The 18,368-nt window shown below is 44.0% G+C and overlaps 1 protein-coding gene across 6 annotated transcripts in view; it reads left to right on the forward strand.

Annotated features, from left to right (window-relative positions):
* CEP290 (centrosomal protein 290) overlaps positions 1–18,368 on the forward strand; it is a 164,983-nt gene that overhangs the window by 72,163 nt on the left and 74,452 nt on the right. For all 6 annotated transcript variants that reach the window (XR_013624171.1, XM_078782227.1, XM_078782229.1 and 3 more), the window contains exons 16-29: positions 2,265–2,346; positions 2,499–2,587; positions 2,931–3,015; positions 3,176–3,312; positions 3,455–3,619; positions 3,726–3,875; positions 3,999–4,114; positions 6,919–7,021; positions 7,548–7,778; positions 8,175–8,348; positions 10,792–10,903; positions 15,307–15,503; positions 16,923–17,074; positions 17,319–17,430. Coding sequence is in view for 5 of the 6 variants with exons in the window: in XM_078782227.1 (XP_078638353.1) it covers positions 2,265–2,346; positions 2,499–2,587; positions 2,931–3,015; positions 3,176–3,312; positions 3,455–3,619; positions 3,726–3,875; positions 3,999–4,114; positions 6,919–7,021; positions 7,548–7,778; positions 8,175–8,348; positions 10,792–10,903; positions 15,307–15,503; positions 16,923–17,074; positions 17,319–17,430 (1,905 nt within the window). In the remaining variant the exon portion in view is untranslated. The remainder of the gene's footprint in view (positions 1–2,264; positions 2,347–2,498; positions 2,588–2,930; positions 3,016–3,175; positions 3,313–3,454; positions 3,620–3,725; positions 3,876–3,998; positions 4,115–6,918; positions 7,022–7,547; positions 7,779–8,174; positions 8,349–10,791; positions 10,904–15,306; positions 15,504–16,922; positions 17,075–17,318; positions 17,431–18,368) is intronic.

Here is an 18,368-nt window from a genome sequence, read left to right on the forward strand (position 1 = left end):
AAGCAGAAGGAGTCGATAAAGGCTATAACGCCAGCCCAAGGGCGTTACGATTATTTCAAAGCTCCGGACCTCTATCCATGAAGAGATGGAGAATTTTCGAAACATATTGAAAGGGAGGAAGAAACAAACCTTGTTGGACAGGTTTTTATTGAAACGCCCTGCAAGTGAAAGCGAGGAAAGTGTGGCGAAAAGGGCAAAAGTTATCTCCTCCACCTCCGCCAGCATCTTCGTCTGGTCTTCAAGGTAAATACACTGTAGCGCGATGCTGCGCGCGCTAATGCTTACGCAAGGAGCAAGCGGACAACGCGGTTCATACAAGAGTCTTTATTCGAACTGCAGCACTAAGCTGCTCAAGGCTGCGTGCCCCGTCTATATCCTGAGGCCACGCCTCTCTCCCCGGCGTGGCCCACCCCCACTTGGTGTGCGGGGTGATGTCACCACGTCAGTGCTTTCGTGTCCGCCACAACACTTAATAAAACCAGTTTATTTCTTTACATTGAAGGAGTCTGGACTCCAGCAGAATACGGATAAAAGGATGGCAAGGCACAAACTCGTCCGAGAAGATGTTTATTCGTAAAACCAACTCGGGAACACTAAAAAGCCCGTTTATCGGGCTGCCTTATAAAGCAAAACCAAAAACCCAAACCGAAACCGAAAGCCACGCCTCTCAAGCGAGGCGTGCTTCGGTGGTCACGTGATCCACAGGTGTAGCTCATTATACCCGCACGCGCGGGACGCTTTGGCGGTCACGTGACCAGCCACTCTGGCGCCGGGGATCCCCGCCGGTGACGTCACCGGCTGGAGCAAGGAGATTCTGATGCCGGTCTTCATGTGGAGTGTGGTGCCATCTAGTTTATATTACGTATTGTTGCCCAACAAACACAGAACATTCGGTTTAAGTTTGCCGTGGACCAGTGAACTGGTGAACACCTGGGCAGTGGGTCAACCTGCAACTAACTACCTGTAGAACAGACTTGGAGTGTACGTAAGGATACGGTAGATCCAGGCTTGAGTATGGCTAGCAGTGCGAGTGCCAACCTTGGCTACCAAGAGACGCTCCCCCCGGACGTTCTTGTTCGTTACAAAGAGAAGATTTCTGTCATTGGGTGTGACCCTTATGGTCTATCAAATGATCAATTTGAGAAGAATGTGAGCAAGTGGCCTCAGGTGACCCACATCGACGTGATCAACTACCTGTTGTTCAGCAAATCGGCCTATACCAAAGATGAGTTGAAGAAGTATAAATCCCTCGAGGCATACAGGTTGTACCAAGATGGATGGGTGCGACAAATCCTACACAAAGAACTAAATGACGTCCACTTGATTCGATCCAAGGTATTAATATATTAAACAAACATGTATTTTTTAAAGCTGCTTGTGTTAATGTTATGGACCTGATTGATTAAGTGCCCTCCATTTGTTCAAATGTATGTATTGTATTCAATATCATTAATGATTATAGTAATTGTATGGTTATACAATGAAACATGTTCTTACTTACTGTTAACAAAATGCTCGGAGCAGACAGGTGTGCGATCCCACTGTGATTCTGTTTGGATGTCACTGCGATTGATGGCAGCCTTCCACAAACGCCGCCTCTCTTCACTTAAATTTCTTGTTTCCTCACCCTGATTCAGTAGAAGTTTGGGCGTTTTGTAAAACTTGACTCCTGGCCTAACGCCTGGCCTGTTTGAACAACGAAATACGCCGCAAATTGGCATGACTGGTCGTGAACAAAAACTATTTAATGTGAATCCGCTGACGACGTTGTTCGAGAGGGTATCAAAATGGCCGAGGTGTCCCAGGGTGCCCTGCGCGCGTGCTCCGATGACGTCACAAGAAAACAAGCAATTGGCCACTGATCCTTTTTGACCACGAATCGAGTCCAGATCGGGTGAGACGAGCCAAATGTTAAAATTGCCATCTGCATCCTATGACAGCAGGGGGTGCTGCATTGTCGAGCTTTCTAGTCCTCATCTGCACCAACTTGCAGTTGTTATATGCAAAATCCTGTGATATCTTTTTTAACCAACTTGGCCAAAATAAAAAGGATCTCATCTAATAACCCAAGTAAAAATAGAACATAATCCAAAGAAAAATGCCATATTATTTTTTACTTGCAATGGTACCCACCCGACCCCCTGCCTCCTCCCGCCACAACCTTCCACACAAGAGGCAGGTACCTCTGCTAGGTGTGGGTGTGGATACCTCCCACCCCACCCCTCCCTCTTCCCTCATGAATCTTTCACCACTTTGTCCATCAGATTGAGCAGTTGGAGGAGGAAAAGCTCGAACTGAAGCGGCGATTTGACGGGCCTGTGGATGAGCGGGCCCAACATTCCCAGGGTAAAACCTAACGTTTGCTGTTGTCATTACAAAGCAAATCGGCTTGTTTTTTTTACCTTCTTAAATAGATGTCTTTCTGACTTTAAATGCATTTAATTTTTAAATCGACAAACCTTTGTTTTGAAATTTGAGGATTTGTGATGTGCCGTTAGTGGAAGACCCAAGCCAAATTGGAATGCGTGAAGGGCCTTCAGCCTCATCCCCAGCACGAGAGCAGCACTGGCAAAAAGAACCCCGGGAGGTTTGTGCATTTCCTTCAACTTCTGACATTCTTTCCCAGATTTGAAGAATTTGATTGGCATGTCACAATGGTTACAACTGTTTACAATGAAAGGTTCAATCAGAATTAAAAAATAAATCACTTGTTGAGCTCATAAATCTCCTTTTTGCACACACTCCTGTTTGATTTTGATGCTTGAATTAGGGTGTAATGAAAATGCATGGTATATATTGCTCTGAATACACAAGTGTCACCACCTGAGAGCCTCTGATCCATTTTAGGTCTAGCCTGCTTTATTATTTTCATTTAGCAGAGTCATAAATGCAGACACCTTTGGTTTTGTGTTTATCCTGCGTGCGTGCAGATGCAATCTTTATCTGATGTGCTGAAACAGCGAGACAGACAGCTATACGTTCTGGGCCAGGAGAGCACACAGCTGCAGCAAAAAGGTGAAATTGCGGTTTGATGCTACTTGGGTGAGGGAGAGTGGGATGGAGAGGGTGGGGTTTTTTGGTCGAGTCAGGTATGGAGTTAAGATAAAGGAAGGGATCTGCCAAAATAGATTCTTGATTAAATTTTAGTGTTTGTGCTGGTTGTGTTTCCATGTAGTCAATAATCTGCAGCAGGAGAATGGGATGTTTGAGGTAGCCATGCAGGACATCCTACAGGCCATACGAGACACCCACACAAGTGCAGATACAACTGAAGTTGTGTTGAAGATCCCTTCGCTGGAGCAGCTAGTCACTGTGAGAGCTTAAAGTGCAAAAAGATTGAATATGGTTTTCCTCTTTTGTTTGTCTTTACTTATCTTGAAGAAAACTCTGAATCTCACATATCTGTTTTGGAACACTTTGTGAGTGATGACCTCAGTGTCTCTCTCGGTCATAGGCAATGGAATTGACGAGTACCCAGGGCCCGTATGATGTGGCACTCCACATGAAAATGCAGGTTGCCGAGCTGTCCGGTCGCAATGAGGAACTAAGACGGGAGTTAGACATGTATCGAGAGGAGGCAAAGCAGGTCCAACAGCAGCTCAACAGTGCTTTAGAAAAGGTGTGGTTACATAACATTCGATTTACCAGTGTCTCTTGCACTGCATCCTACATGTGTATGTCTATCATGTCGACAGACACTCAATATCGATCTGAATTGCACACAGGTATCTCCACTGGAAGCCGAGGCACAGCTGTTTCGAGGCATGACCAGAGAGACCAAACTGTTTCCAGGTCTTGATCTGCCTGAGGACCTCTCTTCTTCCAGCACCGACACCTTCGGAGCCCTTAATATGTACCTTATTCAGCTGCTGCAGGTGATGTGATTTGCCATGTGTTTAATATCATAGCAGCCTATTCTACACAGCACCACACATCATCTGGTGGGGTTTAGGTGTGTTTTCCACTTCCTGAATGTAGAAAAAAATGTCCAATGGCAGGAAAACAAGGATCAGGAGGAGAATCTAGAAAAGATGGACAAGAGCTTGGAGGAATACAAGCGCAAGTTTTCTCTCGTCCGTCATCAGCAGGGCCTGCTCTACAAGGAGTACAACAGGTATGCAGTGAAGCATCCAATATTTTCAGATAAGGTGCGAGTCGTAAAACACTTGCAATTGCAATTTTTTGTTGAACCTCACGTGACCCTTGTACATTGCCCAATGGATTCAACCGTATGATTCTGTCCTTTAAATATCTGTCTTTTTTGATTGAGGCAATCTCTTGCCTGGTTCATCTTGTCTATTGAATGATTAATCTTTTGCTCCAAGTACCTAACTTGTTGGTATCACATCCTATACAGTCATATTGCAACGTCTTTATTTCGCATTAATTTTGTCCTGCTGATGAAGCCATTAAGGATTCTTGTTGAGCTATCTCATGTCTTCCATTATCTCATGTCCGACCATGCATAGCCCAACCCTGGCAAGTTGCTGGGGTTTCTTCCCTTCCTCTTTTTTTTTTCTTCTTTCCTTCCATTGCTTACTGTGTCCAAGTGTTGCCCATTTGTCCCACTATCATTTCATACCCTCTGTCATGCCCTTTTCAACATTTCATGCCTTCATGGAGCCTCGATCTTGCAAATAAAATAAAAACGCATAAACTTGTGAAGTGTAGCACTTAAAGGGAATTTTAACTTGCATTAAAAAAAAAGAAAAAAGAATTGCTATATCTGTTCATCTTTTTATTTGCTTTGGAGAATGTGATTCCCCCACACCCCACCCCCCCCCCCCCCCCACCCCAAATGCTTAGTGTTAAACTCGCATCCCTGATTGGTTGTAGAATGCCAAATGGTTTTCGCATCCAATCGGGGACCTCCAATGGCAATACATGGGTACCTGCACAAATTGCTGGAAAATTAAACAAGTTGCATTTGCTGATTAATGGTGCTTTTATATAAGGATATGAGGTGAAAATTGAATAACAATTATATATATATATATATATATATATATATATATATATATATATGTATATATACATATATATGTATATATATATATATATATATATATATATATATATATATATATATATATATATATATATATATATAAAGTTCTGGGTTTTGAAGTTTACAGTTTTTAGTTGCCCGTTAGATTCAGGCCTGTTAGTCTAGTAGGAAGCCTAGGTCCCTCTGCACCCCCCGGAGATATACTTCTAATCAGTGTTTCTAGATTGGAAAAAATGTGTAGAAAATGACTAGCTATGGCCCCAAGCTGAAAAAATGTCCCACATACCATTTTTATGCAAATTACTGCTGCAAATTTTATGCAAAATTATGCAAATTTTATGCAAATTTTTGATGAGGAGTAGAGTTGAGGGGTCTTTGAGGGCTTCATCGAGGTGCTCTCGGTTGCAAGACTGGGTCATTCTGAGAAGCACAGCAGGGTCAGAGATCATGATGTTCTCCTCCTCAGTGAATCTCTCCATCAACAGCCTCTCCATTGCCTCACACACTGTTTTGAGGCAAAAGAGGGACTTTGCGTAGGCCTTTCCACTGAGAACACCTTTGAGAGATCCACTTGTTACTAGTTGTGCCTCAAAGAGAATCTCTGCATATCCAGAACCACGCATCTTGTGTCCAGTGAGCATCCCGATGTAGTTCATGGATGTGTGGAAGGGTCCAATCGTTACTACATGACTAGCAAATTCATTTGGCCAGCGCCAGATGATGGGAAGGGCTTTCATGCAGACACCCAGATCAAATGTATTCAGGACCCATCTCTGACCCACCTCAGCAGTTGCTGCCTCGGAACGCTTCAGTAGCTCACGAACAACTGCGTTGTCTGTGATCGGTCTGTGCCTGGTGCCTGCATGGCATGGCAATGGCCTGCAGCCTGTGCCTGGGCTAGGGGGTTTCACCTCTGCAACTGGTTCTCCCCCACCCAGCAAATCAACAGTCGACTACTGCACGCCTATCCACCAACCGATCACAGACAACGCAGTTGTTCGTGAGCTACTGAAGCGTTCCGAGGCAGCAACTGCTGAGGTGGGTCAGAGATGGGTCCTGAATACATTTGATCTGGGTGTCTGCATGAAAGCCCTTCCCATCATCTGGCGCTGGCCAAATGAATTTGCTAGTCATGTAGTAACGATTGGACCCTTCCACACATCCATGAACTACATCGGGATGCTCACTGGACACAAGATGCGTGGTTCTGGATATGCAGAGATTATCTTTGAGGCACAACTAGTAACAAGTGGATCTCTCAAAGGTGTTCTCAGTGGAAAGGCCTACGCAAAGTCCCTCTTTTGCCTCAAAACAGTGTGTGAGGCAATGGAGAGGCTGTTGATGGAGAGATTCACTGAGGAGGAGAACATCATGATCTCTGACCCTGCTGTGCTTCTCAGAATGACCCAGTCTTGCAACCGAGAGCACCTCGATGAAGCCCTCAAAGACCCCTCAACTCTACTCCTCATCAAAAATTTGCATAAAATTTGCATAATTTTGCATAAAATTTGCAGCAGTAATTTGCATACAAATGGTATGTGGGACATTTTTTCAGCTTGGGGCCATAGCTAGTCATTTTCTACACATTTTTTCCAATCTAGAAACACTGATTAGAAGTATATCTCCGGGGGGTGCAGAGGGACCTAGTCTTCCTACTAGACTATGTACATTTAATCCTTTGGGGAGGATTTATTGTTTGATAATTATAGGCAAGATCTCTTTCTGTCTCAACTTACTTTCTCTCTGCTTTTAATGTAGGTCATCTTGTCTCTTTCTGTCTCAACTAACTTTCTCTCTGCTTTTAATGTAGGTCATCTTTACCAGTGTATTTGAAAGGGTTTTTGGTTTAAATAAGTGCTGTGCATTGCTGTACAAGTTTGAGGTCATGCTTCCCTGTCATGCACTGTCAGTGAGCGTGAAGAATGGCAAAGTGAGCTTGCTCGACTAGAACGAGACAAACAGGCATTGGAAATGAAGAAAGAAGAAGGCGAAGTGAAGGTTGACGAGTATGAGGTAGGAATGGATTTGCTTGCATGCAGTTTTCACTTTTACTGTCAATGCTGTGGGAATGGGCCTTGTTGGGTTTGAGTTTTAGGTAAATATCTGACATTTATCACTAATCCATTTTGATTTGAATCTGGCCTTAAGCTCAGCTAAGTTTCCTTCATAACTGAAGTATTAATGCTGGTATGACTACATTGTTAACAATATATGTGTATGTATGAAAAGATGGATGCTTCCTTTAATTAGGTCTTAGACAGTCTGCCAATAACCATGATTTCACGTTCAGATTTTCTGTATTTTGGTAAAGAAGGTTGAGTCATTGGTTTTTCTTCTCCAAACGTAAGTTGTTGTCTTTCTTATAATATCCTCCAGTTGCACAAAATATGCCCTTCTGCCTCCATAGGAGTGCCCCTATATCCACAGGATGCTTGACCCCATGTGCACGGAAGCATTATATAGACATTAATTCGCAGCATAGACATCAAGTGAGAAAAGTTTGATGGACAATGCATGTAAACAATGTCTGTGTTTGCAGCGCTTACTTGAATCTCTGAGAATAGAGCCGGAAGATCTGAGGTGCACTTTGGCTGAAATGAGTGGAAGAATCGCGGCATTGCAGGTTGAGGGACGAGTCCAGGCTCGCCAGATCACGGCTTTGCTCGAGAATGAAGGCCTGCTCTGCCGTCAGAACAAGCGTTTGCAGGATCAACTGGTGCAAGCAGAGGTTGCCGTGACCCAACGTATTGGTTACTTGCAGCGCTACAAGGTGCAGCTCCACACTGTTTGTGGAATGGTCTGGGTCATGGATTATTAATTTTTCTTGACCTTCAACATATAGTTGAACGGAAGGTCTGAGCACCATACATGCAGCACGATGCACTTGCAGATTTCAACTTTGCGTATTACCTCCACACATTCCGAGTACTTTAGTGTCTGGTTAAACATGGTAGTGCACAGGATTCCTTTTCCGATGTTGTTAGTTTGATGACATGATACAATGGTACAGCTATATATGTAGATGTAACTTTACCTTCAACCAAGTCGTCAGCTCTAGAAAAGTTTGACTCAACTTGAAGGTGAAATTTGTGAAATAATGCTCTGCGATGTTCCTTTTTGTTCTTGTGCCTACAAAGGAGTTTTTGTATCCTGAATCTACATACAGGATGAAGCCAGCCGACGGCTCACAACGCTGCAGAGGGAGCTGGATCAGAGCGTGCCTGCCCAAAAGCTAAAGGAAGCAAAAGTGCAACATGCCCAATTAACGGCCAAATACCGAGACGTGCTTCAGAGAGAAAGCCGCCAGTCTGAACGGGACTCGGAACTAGGGCAGCTGCAGGTTGGTGAAAGCGACGCCTTTCCCTTTTTGCATCGGCTGAAGCTGTTTGAATTTACCTATCTGAAGTGCACTCTTTGTTAATACTAGAACATTCAACTTCTCAGCAAGCTTCTTCTTTAAAAGTTATAAATCGGAGCAAAAACTCCAACGGATATCAACTGAACAAGCAGCAAAACAGAGCCTTGACATCAGAGAGTGATAGGTGCCTATAAATATTACAGAAGAACCAGCAAACATACCAATGGCCATGATTTTTAAGGCCTTGAAGCTGTGTATTTGATGGTATGGCTCTGCAGTCATACCATGAAATACACAGCTTGATGTGAAAATGCTCTGCATTTTGTGAGGTTTCTTCCGGAATTATTAGATTTTGTTGAAGATTTGGATCCGAATACTAGAGTTTTAAAGTGATTCTTCACCATTGAGAGTTGGGGCCAAAAACGATATTTCAAAAAGAAAACGATATTGAATCCATTCGATCTTGTCACACATCCAACCTGTCTGCCAAGTTCTGTCCGAATCTGTCCATAATTTTTTGAGATATCCTGCTCACAGACAAACAAACAGGGGTGAAAATATAACCACCGTCCATCTTCGCTGGCGGATGTAATAACCTGCAAAAGGGATTGCTTGGGAATGGTGTCATTTGGTGCAGGAGAGATCATGAGTATGGATGGGGGTAGTGGTGAACCTGAGGTAGTGGTGAACAAGTGTCTTGAAGCCCTGGAGAGAAGAATGGGACTGAACAGACTGGGGAAGTGAGTTCCACAGGCGACAGTAAAAAGGAACAAATGAGTGGAGGTGACCAATGATCTTGTAATTTGGGAGTTTAACAATAATGTGGTTAGGATGTGCGCCCTGCGGAAACCTGGGAGGGATATAGCCAATTGAGGGCAGAGGGGGCAAAGACCAAAAAGGTGGTGATATAATACAAAGAGGCCACTAACCTGTCTGCAATGCGAAAGTAACAGGCCTAGACACTCAGCTTAGTCATGGGAGATAACAATTATTTTGAGGCCTTGCTTTCCGCAGCACCAATAATGGTAAGGTGTGAGGCACAGGTGCCAGCCCAAAAGGGAGAGCAGTACTCAATCAAACTGCGAATGAAGGCCTTGCATGTTGTCAAAAGTTCAGATTGGTCAAGGAAAGACCTTTCATGACAAATTATTCCCAGTCAGAAGTTGTCTTTGGAGGCCATCTTGGAAATATGGTCCTCCCAAAAAAGATTAATGAGTGATGGTAAAGCCCATAAGTTTGAGTGACTTAACCTCTTCAAGTGATTTGTTTCGGAAGTAGGTGGGAGTGCTTATCAAATGATCCTCTCAGAGAGAGAGAGAGAGAGTGAAAGTGTGAGACTTGTCAGGGTTGAGCGATATATTCCAAGTGTTGGACCAGCTTGTGCTTCCATGAAGGTCTGCAGAGTGGAGCGTAAATCTGCCTATCTGAAGCATGAGTGATGTTACAGCAGAGAGTGGAGTCATCAGAAAAGTGATAGAGGATTTTTCAGGGACTCCGAAAGATCATTGATGAAGATTAGGAGCAATGATTAGCCCAAGAAACTGCTTTGGAGCATCACATCTTGATAGGGAGAGCAGATGAGATCCCATTAAGAGCTACATGCTCTGAATACTGGAGTGGAGGAAGTCAGTGATTCATGAAAGGAGGTGGCTTTAGATGCCATAGGCATAGAGTTTGGAGATCAAGGTGGGGTGACAGACTGTATCAATTGCTCGAGATATGTCCAGAGAGACTACCCTGATCTCTTGCCAGAGTTGAGAGCTTCTGTCTATTGTTGTAGAGTAGAAGCAGCACATCCACAGTAGAATAAGCTGGTCTGAAACAGAGCTGATGATCAGAGATCAGAGCTGGGGTTTTAGGAGTTAAATCCAGACTGGTCGGGTCGAGTTGGCCTGTTGTATCTGCGGTTTGTTGGGTGGAATCTCCTTGTACTGCATTTAATAAATGTTTCTCCATGACCTTCAGAAAAATTAAAAAGCACTCATTTAATTCATCCGAAGGAGTTGACGTGCTAAAGTAGCGTTCGTGTTGAAATTCGTCCTACCTAATGTCCATCTTAAAAAGGGTCTGCTACTACAAACTTACTTGAAGTGATTTTTCTTCTCAAAGTAAGTCATGATGCAAACAAAATGAAGCACACTAAAGGCTATTTGATCCAGTTTTATGGTGTGCCATCCAAGCACCACTTTATAGCAATAAAGCCTTCGTCCACACAATACTGTTTTTTATTGCAGGCCTTCAGGTTATGCCACACGGTAACATCATTGGCCGCATACGCACCTTGCGTGAACTTTCTTGTCACAATGACCTTTATTACTCTGACTTTGTTTATTAGTCCCATGTACATACCTCTGTTTGCTTTTTCATGAGACTTCACATTCTATCGAGAACAAATAGTGCTTCTTATCGTGGACGTGTTCTCCAGGGTGAAAATACTGCTCTGAAGGAAGGCTTGGAGACCCTTAAGCAGGAACTGGAACTGGCTAAGGAGAAGATCCATTGCTTGAATCAAAGCCACCAGGAAGTGAATCATGCCGGTAAAGTTGATGATGTCATTAGTCAAATGATTATGGCATGGGATCGATGATTATCTGTTCTCTCCTTTCTTGGCTCTGCTGGCAACATGTTAATATAGTTTGATGGAGATTCATCGACGACAACATACAAAGGTTTAACGACAGAATAAATCAACAGGAGGTTGATTGAGGTATGCCAAAATTCTCGGGAAACGAGGAGAAGCTGACGTTTCAAACATTAACCCATCGTCAGAGCAAAAGGGTTAATTTTGATCCGACAAAGGGTTAATACACGAAATGTTAATAAATGAAACGAAACAAAAAATAAATTAACGGTTAATAAAGGAAACGTCCTTCCCCACTGCCCTCACCCTCCCTTTCCCTCCTCTCTCCCCTTCCCCTCCTCCTTCTCCTACTCCTCTCCCTCTCCATCTCCCCACCACCCCCTCCCCCTTTTCCTCCGGGCCACGCTGGGTACTTCAGCTAGTAAAGGCATTAATCTGTTGTCACAAGGTATATACAATCCAGGCGCAAATGCATAACAAATACAGAGCAAATTTTAATAGGCCTCAAAATAACATTGAAGATAATGTGAAAAACTACTTTAAAGTGTCCATTACACAGACAAACAATGGAATGAGAGGAAATGTGGTGAAACAGTATCATGATGGTAAAGAGGAAGGAACACTCTCTACCATGGGTTGGTCTGCATGAAGTCCAGAAATTATTAAATAATTAAATATTATTGGGGCTGTTCAGGCTTACTTGGCAACAACAAAACGCTAGTTATTAGTCCCCTACCGGTGTACACCGGAGGGGACTATAGGTTTGCACGCCGTCCCTCCGTCTGTCAGTCCGTCAGTCCGTCACGCAAAGAACAGTTTTCCGGACTTTTTTTCTAAACTCTTAATGCTAATGATTTCAAACTTGGTACATGGTTTCCTCATGATAAGGTACAGATCAAGTTCGAACGTCACGACGTTTCGATCATGTTTGACAAAGTTATGGCACTTTGAACTTTGGGAATTCTGATAATTCTGATGATCCTTAACTCAGTGCCATTTTAAGTTTTAATTTCCTTTAAAAACGATTTTCTCTGCAATACTTGGACCGATTGAGATCAAATTTTCACCGTAGGAGGGACTCGGTCTGTAGAATATTTTAATGGTAATTATGACATCACAGGTCACGTGGTTCGGCCGCCATATTGTTTTTCGTGAAAACACAAAAACCCATTTTTCTCTGCAACAGCTGAACAGATCGAGGCCAAACTTTGCAGGCAGAATCGCATGCCCATGACGAACAAAAAAAGTCAGCGAGCATGACGTCATGCGTCACATGGTTTCAGAGTTACGACGTTTTTAAGCATGAACCTTTAAAACCGAGCCCCTCACTCATTTTTGATCCAGTCGAGGGGAAATCTCACAGATCTGTTCAGCATGTCAGTCTACTAAAATGTCCTTTTGGAATTTGCGATAGGTCACTTGGTTTGGCAGATATCGTTAATTAAACGAAAATGTTAAAAAAAGTGGATATCTCTTGAATCGCTAGTACCTCAGACCGTGAGTTGGTAATTATATAATTCACACAGTGCAATACGTGCAGGCCGCTCCACAGAGCGACATTGCGGGCTTATCAACGAGGCGAGGCGTGACACACATGTGTCTCAGCATACCTCAGATCAAGTTTGAAAACCAGCATCAACTGTGCATAAATTTGCATATTCGATCATTTTTGACAAAGTTATGGCACTTTGAACTTTGGTAGGGGACATGTATTGCAGCGCAATACTCAGAATGCTTGTTGACCAAGGATCTTTCCTGGATTGTGGGATGTAATACTGAAAATCTGGAACAATATTCTACAATATGCACATCCAGTACTTGTAGAAGATTTGTTTTAGTTATTTGCATGCAGCACGTGCAGGCTGCTTGGTGGCTTCATTTTTGGCAATGTGGTTGTGCCGCTGATGCAGTCCCCTTCTAGTCTAGGTTAACGCGTGAATTTGGAATTTGGCCAATGTACCGGTGACAATCACCTTTTCCTTGAAAAAAAGAAATTCCTTGGGATCTTTAACGTTCACCAGCAGAAAATGCTGGCAGATGGGACCCCAACCATGTCTCATTCAATTGCTGGTGTGATCGTTCATGTTACACCCTCCCGGTGAAACACCAGGATGACGGTTTGTAGTTAAACCCAGAGTAAACGGATTAAAGGTGAGTACTCTACCATTGAACTATCCATCTAACCCACTTATAGATGACTAGCAGAAGTACCCGGCATTGCCGGGTGGGGGAGGGGAGGGGAACGGGAGGGGGGTGGAGGGGAGGGGAAGGGGAGGGGAGGGGGAAGGGGAGGGGAACGGGGGGGAGGGGAGGAGAGGGGGGAGGGGAGGAGAGGGGGGGAGGGGAGAAGAGGGGGAGGGGAGGAAGTGGTGGGAGGGATGGGAAGGGGGAGGATGGGAGGGGGGAGGGGAGGGTGAAGGGCAGGGGTGAGGGGAGGGTGGAGGGCAGGAGGGGGGAGGGGGGTCGGGCAGCTTCTTCTCGGTGGTCACCCATAAAATAGATTTGTAAAAATTTCGGTTGCTCACCTGGTTGAGGGTGGATAGAGCCAATGAGGTGGTATACCTGGCCTTGCACCTTGAATGTAGGCATGAATCCTTGCTCAGTGACGACGCGATCTGCTCCAAACGAAGTCATTTGGAACGAAGAGTTGTAATTACGGATTTCCTTCAGGAAGTGTCTGGATTGAGTCGTAGTTGATTGAAGTAGTTCTTTCAAAGGTTCCGGTGGAGATTGGAGAGAAGGCAAAAGGACATTGCCTCCCCTGCAACACATTCCTGGTGTTTCTCCCTTCCATTTCAAGGCATGGCAAAACTGACAGGTGAACGACATGGAGCCAATATCAACGTTTGAGGAGTACTCAGTGTTCGGATTGTAACTGAATGCAGCCTTCTCCCATGCAATGGCCAGCTGCCGTCTGCCTGATGGTTGCCAGTTGTTGAGTCGTTTTTGGCGCTGTTCTTCTGTCTCCTGCTGTCTGGCCCTCGCTACACTTTGTTGATTGGTGTTTAGACGTGCCTCTGTCTCATCTTCTGTCTCTCGCTGTCTGGCCCTCGCCAGACATTGTTGATTGGCGTTCAGACGTGCCTCTGTCTCATCTTCTGTCTCTCGCTGTCTGGCCCTCGCCAGACATTGTTGATTGGCGTTTAGACGTGCCTCTGTCTGATCTTCTGTCTCTCGCTGTCTGGCCCTCGCCAGACATTGTTGATTGGCGTTTAGACGTGCCTCTGTCTCATCTTCTGTCTCTCGCTGTCTGAATCTAGAGACACGTTCTTGATTGGCTTGTCGATGGTGAAAAGTATCTTCATCGGCTTCATGGAGTCTCCGATCAGCGATTTTCCTTGCTCGGGAGGTTGAACGTGACAAATTTCTTTTCTTCGGTGCCATTGCCTTTATCACAGTCAGTCTTCCAGTCACTCACTCGTAGACGAATTCAAAATACCAAATTCAAAATACTCGTAGACAAAATACCACGTTTACACGTGGTAGGAAACGACGCAAACGCACGATTGCAACTCTGCGTCGTGTCGTGGGCGTGGCCAACGTGGCCTCATGCTCCCAGGTGATTGGCTAACTCGAGCTCGAGAGAGCCATAATGCGCTACGTTATGGCAAAAAATATGGATCTAAAGATGAAAGGGAAAAAAACCTATGTGCTGTGAATGGCAATGTTCGTCGCTGAAATGTGAAAAAACGCAATTGCGCGGCAAGGAACATCACGTGATCGCTCTGAGCGATGGATTGCAACTCTGCGTCCTGTCGTGGGCGTGGCCAACGTGGCCTCATGCTACCAGGTGATTGGCTAACTCAAGCTCGAGAGAGCCATAATGCGCTACGTTATGGCAAAAAATATGGATCTAAAGATGAAAGGGAAAAAAACCTATGTGGTGTGAATGGCAATGTTCGTCGCTTAAATGTGAAAAAAGGCAATTGCTTTTCGCTCTGAAATACGTGCGAACACGTAACTGAGTTAATGGCGGCAAGGAACATCACGTGATCGCTCTGAGCGAATCAGCGCGCTGCTCTGCGACCGGTCAGATTCCGTGCATAAAGTCCTCGCTGAAATGCGCTGAGGTAAAAATATGGTTTAAAAATATTATGAAATCAATTTTTAGTTCGGCCATGTTCGTCCCAGGCTCAATGGCCATGTCTGTGCCAAATATCAAGTACGTGAGCCTCTCCGTTTAGGAGTCTACCGGTAACATTACACACACACACACACACACACACACACACACACACACACACACACACACACACAAACTGTGTTTTATATATATAGATACCATCTTGCATATCAATTTGGAATGCAATTGTGGTCGACGGATAATCAATACATGTCGCGATTGTATTTTTGTGTCAGAGGTCGAATTGTCCAGTGACAATGTGGGCATCAGCGGAGCCCAGGCTTCTTTTTCCCGGCAATTGGCTGTGCTTGAGATGAAAGAGCTGAATGAGCGTGAGCGTGCAAACCATGCCCAGCGTTTTACACAGCAGCTGCAGGCCTTGCTACAGGAACTTGATGCACGCAACCACGAGCTTGAGGAGAAGTTTGCGCGGGTCCGTGGGTTGTTGACTCTTGTTTTCCTTGCCTGTTTTCTCTCATTTCATATATATCCCGTATGTTCAGTTTGGTATCCAGTGTTCTTTTTTTATGCCTACGCTGACGAAGTCGCCGGAAGCATTATATTTTCAGGCTGTCCGTCCGGCTGTCCGTCCGTCCGTCCGTGCATCCGTCCGTCCGTGCATCCGTCCGTCCTCATGGATTTTCATTACCGCGTTAATTTAAGTACGGCTGAAGGGATCTAATTCAAACTTGGTACACGTATGTATAATGATGTAAAGATAAACTGATTAGATTATGTGGTCAAAGGTCAGAGGTCCCGTTAGGTAAAAGTTCTGTAACTGCGCTAACTTGTGAACCAGTGATGGTATTTTGACCAAACTTGGTATAAGTATATATTATGATGCAAATATGAACTGATTATATTTTGGCATCAAAGGTCAGAGGTCATGTCAGGTAAAAATGTGATGATTGAGAACAGCTGAAGGGATTTAAATCAAACTTACTACAAGTATGTGTAATTATGTAATGTGTGTGGAGGCATCGGGTGACGTCGAAGAGTGCCGTTCTAGTTTTTATTTAAATAGTGAATTAAGGTTGCGGGAGGAGTTTGAAAAAACATTGGAAATGTGAGATCAGTGCACTTCCAAACAGTTGGAAAAGACTGGTGTAAAATAGACAAATATACACAAATTAAGGAATTTGAACCTGGAATCGCAGCATTAAGATGTGATCAGATGGGAAAGGCAAACCTAAAGCAAAGCTCTTGAAAGAAACCAATTTAGACCGTACCTAATTATTATAGGATTACATTTACAAATGAGGTTTGGCTGGTTGTTATTGGAAGGGCTAGGGAGTATACCATACATTCGAGGCAAAATTGCCAAAATAATATTAATTTTCCTGTTTTTCATTTTGGGAACAAGCAATTGTTTTATAAAAACAAAATTAGGCCTGACTTGTGTATGTGTCATTTCGGTGTCAGTCGATTGTTTAACTACAATAAAAGACTGACGGAACTGTCATTTACATTATAATACCGCATCCAAAAAGGTTGCCCCTCTTATGGCACAATGAGAATGTCTCAAGGTGTTCGGCATGTATCCCATGTTTGGGTAGGACAGCAATTTGGTATTTGGTTAGGGTGCCAGCACACAATGGTCTACTCTTGCAAAAGCCATCATGTAAACAAGGCCTGATGCAACCAGTGCTGTCTCATCAGAAGGATGGAGGCACAAATCAGACAGTAATTCAACTACCTGATTAAAAAACACAAGGGTGATACTTTATAAGCCTACCTATCAGGGCAGCAGTATGGGAGGTGGTGGGGGAATGATTGCAGTTAAATTTTCACTTTATATCAATGCTTAAGCTATTTGCCATATTGTGTAATGTGCCTGCCTTGTGGTGAGCAGCTGACGAAGATCAACTTGGAGGCACAGGACGTGGAGCGGGGATTGAGAGATGAGCTGGCAGGCTGTGTTAGTCGATCCAATGCCGAAGCAATGCGGCTACGCCTTGCAAATATGGAGGAATCCGAGACTGTGATCAAGACACAGCTTTCAAAGTGATTATTTGCTCACCAATAATCAAGATTCGCTGTAATCAAACTGTGATGTACTCCCCAATTATTGTGAATTGTTTACTCCTATTGTGCAATGCTCATTACTCACTTTGGCCTGCTCACTCACTTATCCTCTTCAACTACATCTTGCTTTTCCACTGATGTGCTGTCCTGTGTAAGGATGTGATTTTTATAGTCTGTTTGCTGAACTGAAGAAGGTGATCAGGGAATGTCCATATTGTTTCAGACAGAGGGAGCTTGCGGATGTTGCCATCATGCAGGCCAAGGAGCTCCATGATCGCCGGCAGATCAAAGAAAAATGTCTGGAATTACTACGGCAACAGTTGCTTGAGTTACAGGTAACCATTAATATGATCGTGTCACTCTTGAAAAGAAGCTCCATGGCCTTGAATACATTATTAGCCGCCATTGGACTTAGTCCGAAAGGGGGCTTATGGATTTGGTCGTGTCCGTCCGTGCGTCCGCAACCATATCTCGGAGATGTATGGACCGATTTTGTTTATACTTGGCACAAAGATAAATAGATGACGATTTACATATGCACATCGTTTTGTTTCGCCATGCAATCAAAGGTGGCCGACTGGTGGCCATTTTAGTTGTAAAAATAAACAGATGTTGAACACGTTCTCACCTATTTCTAGGACTTGCATTTGCCAATGTTATTCGAACTTGGCACACAGATAATGAATTACTGCTTACATATGCATGTCATTTTTTTCGAGATCAGATCCAAGATGGCCAACTCTTGGCCATTTTGTTACTTAACGTGTCTCCAACAATTTCTCGGACATGCATGGTCCGATTTTGTTCAAACTTGCCACAACCGCAGTACATATTGGCATACACATGCACCTCACTTTATTTTGTGATCTGATCAAAGATGGCCGACTGGTACTGGCGGCCATTTTAGTTGTAAAGAAAACGCAATATTGAACATGTAGTCAGGTTCACTATGTTTTTTTCGTTCAAAATCATGGTAGATTAGCAAACCTATACATTTTTGGAAACGTTATTACATGGAAAATCTGAAAATCAATGTTTACATTTGCCAATTCCGACCAATTCGATTCGACCAATTCGACCAATCGACCAATTCGACCATTCGACCAATCGCTTCGATCGACCATTCGACCAATTCGATCGATTCGATTCGATTCGATTCATCGAATTCGATTCGATCGACCATTCGACCAATTCGATTTGCCAATCAATTTGACCGAACTTTGCTTGTGTGGAACGGACTGTGAAAACGACGCGGACTATATTGTCGGATACG

This window comes from Myxine glutinosa, chromosome 7 (genome assembly GCF_964187855.1).
Source record: "Myxine glutinosa chromosome 7, kmMyxGlut1.1, whole genome shotgun sequence".
Taxonomy (NCBI): Eukaryota; Metazoa; Chordata; class Myxini; order Myxiniformes; family Myxinidae; genus Myxine; species Myxine glutinosa.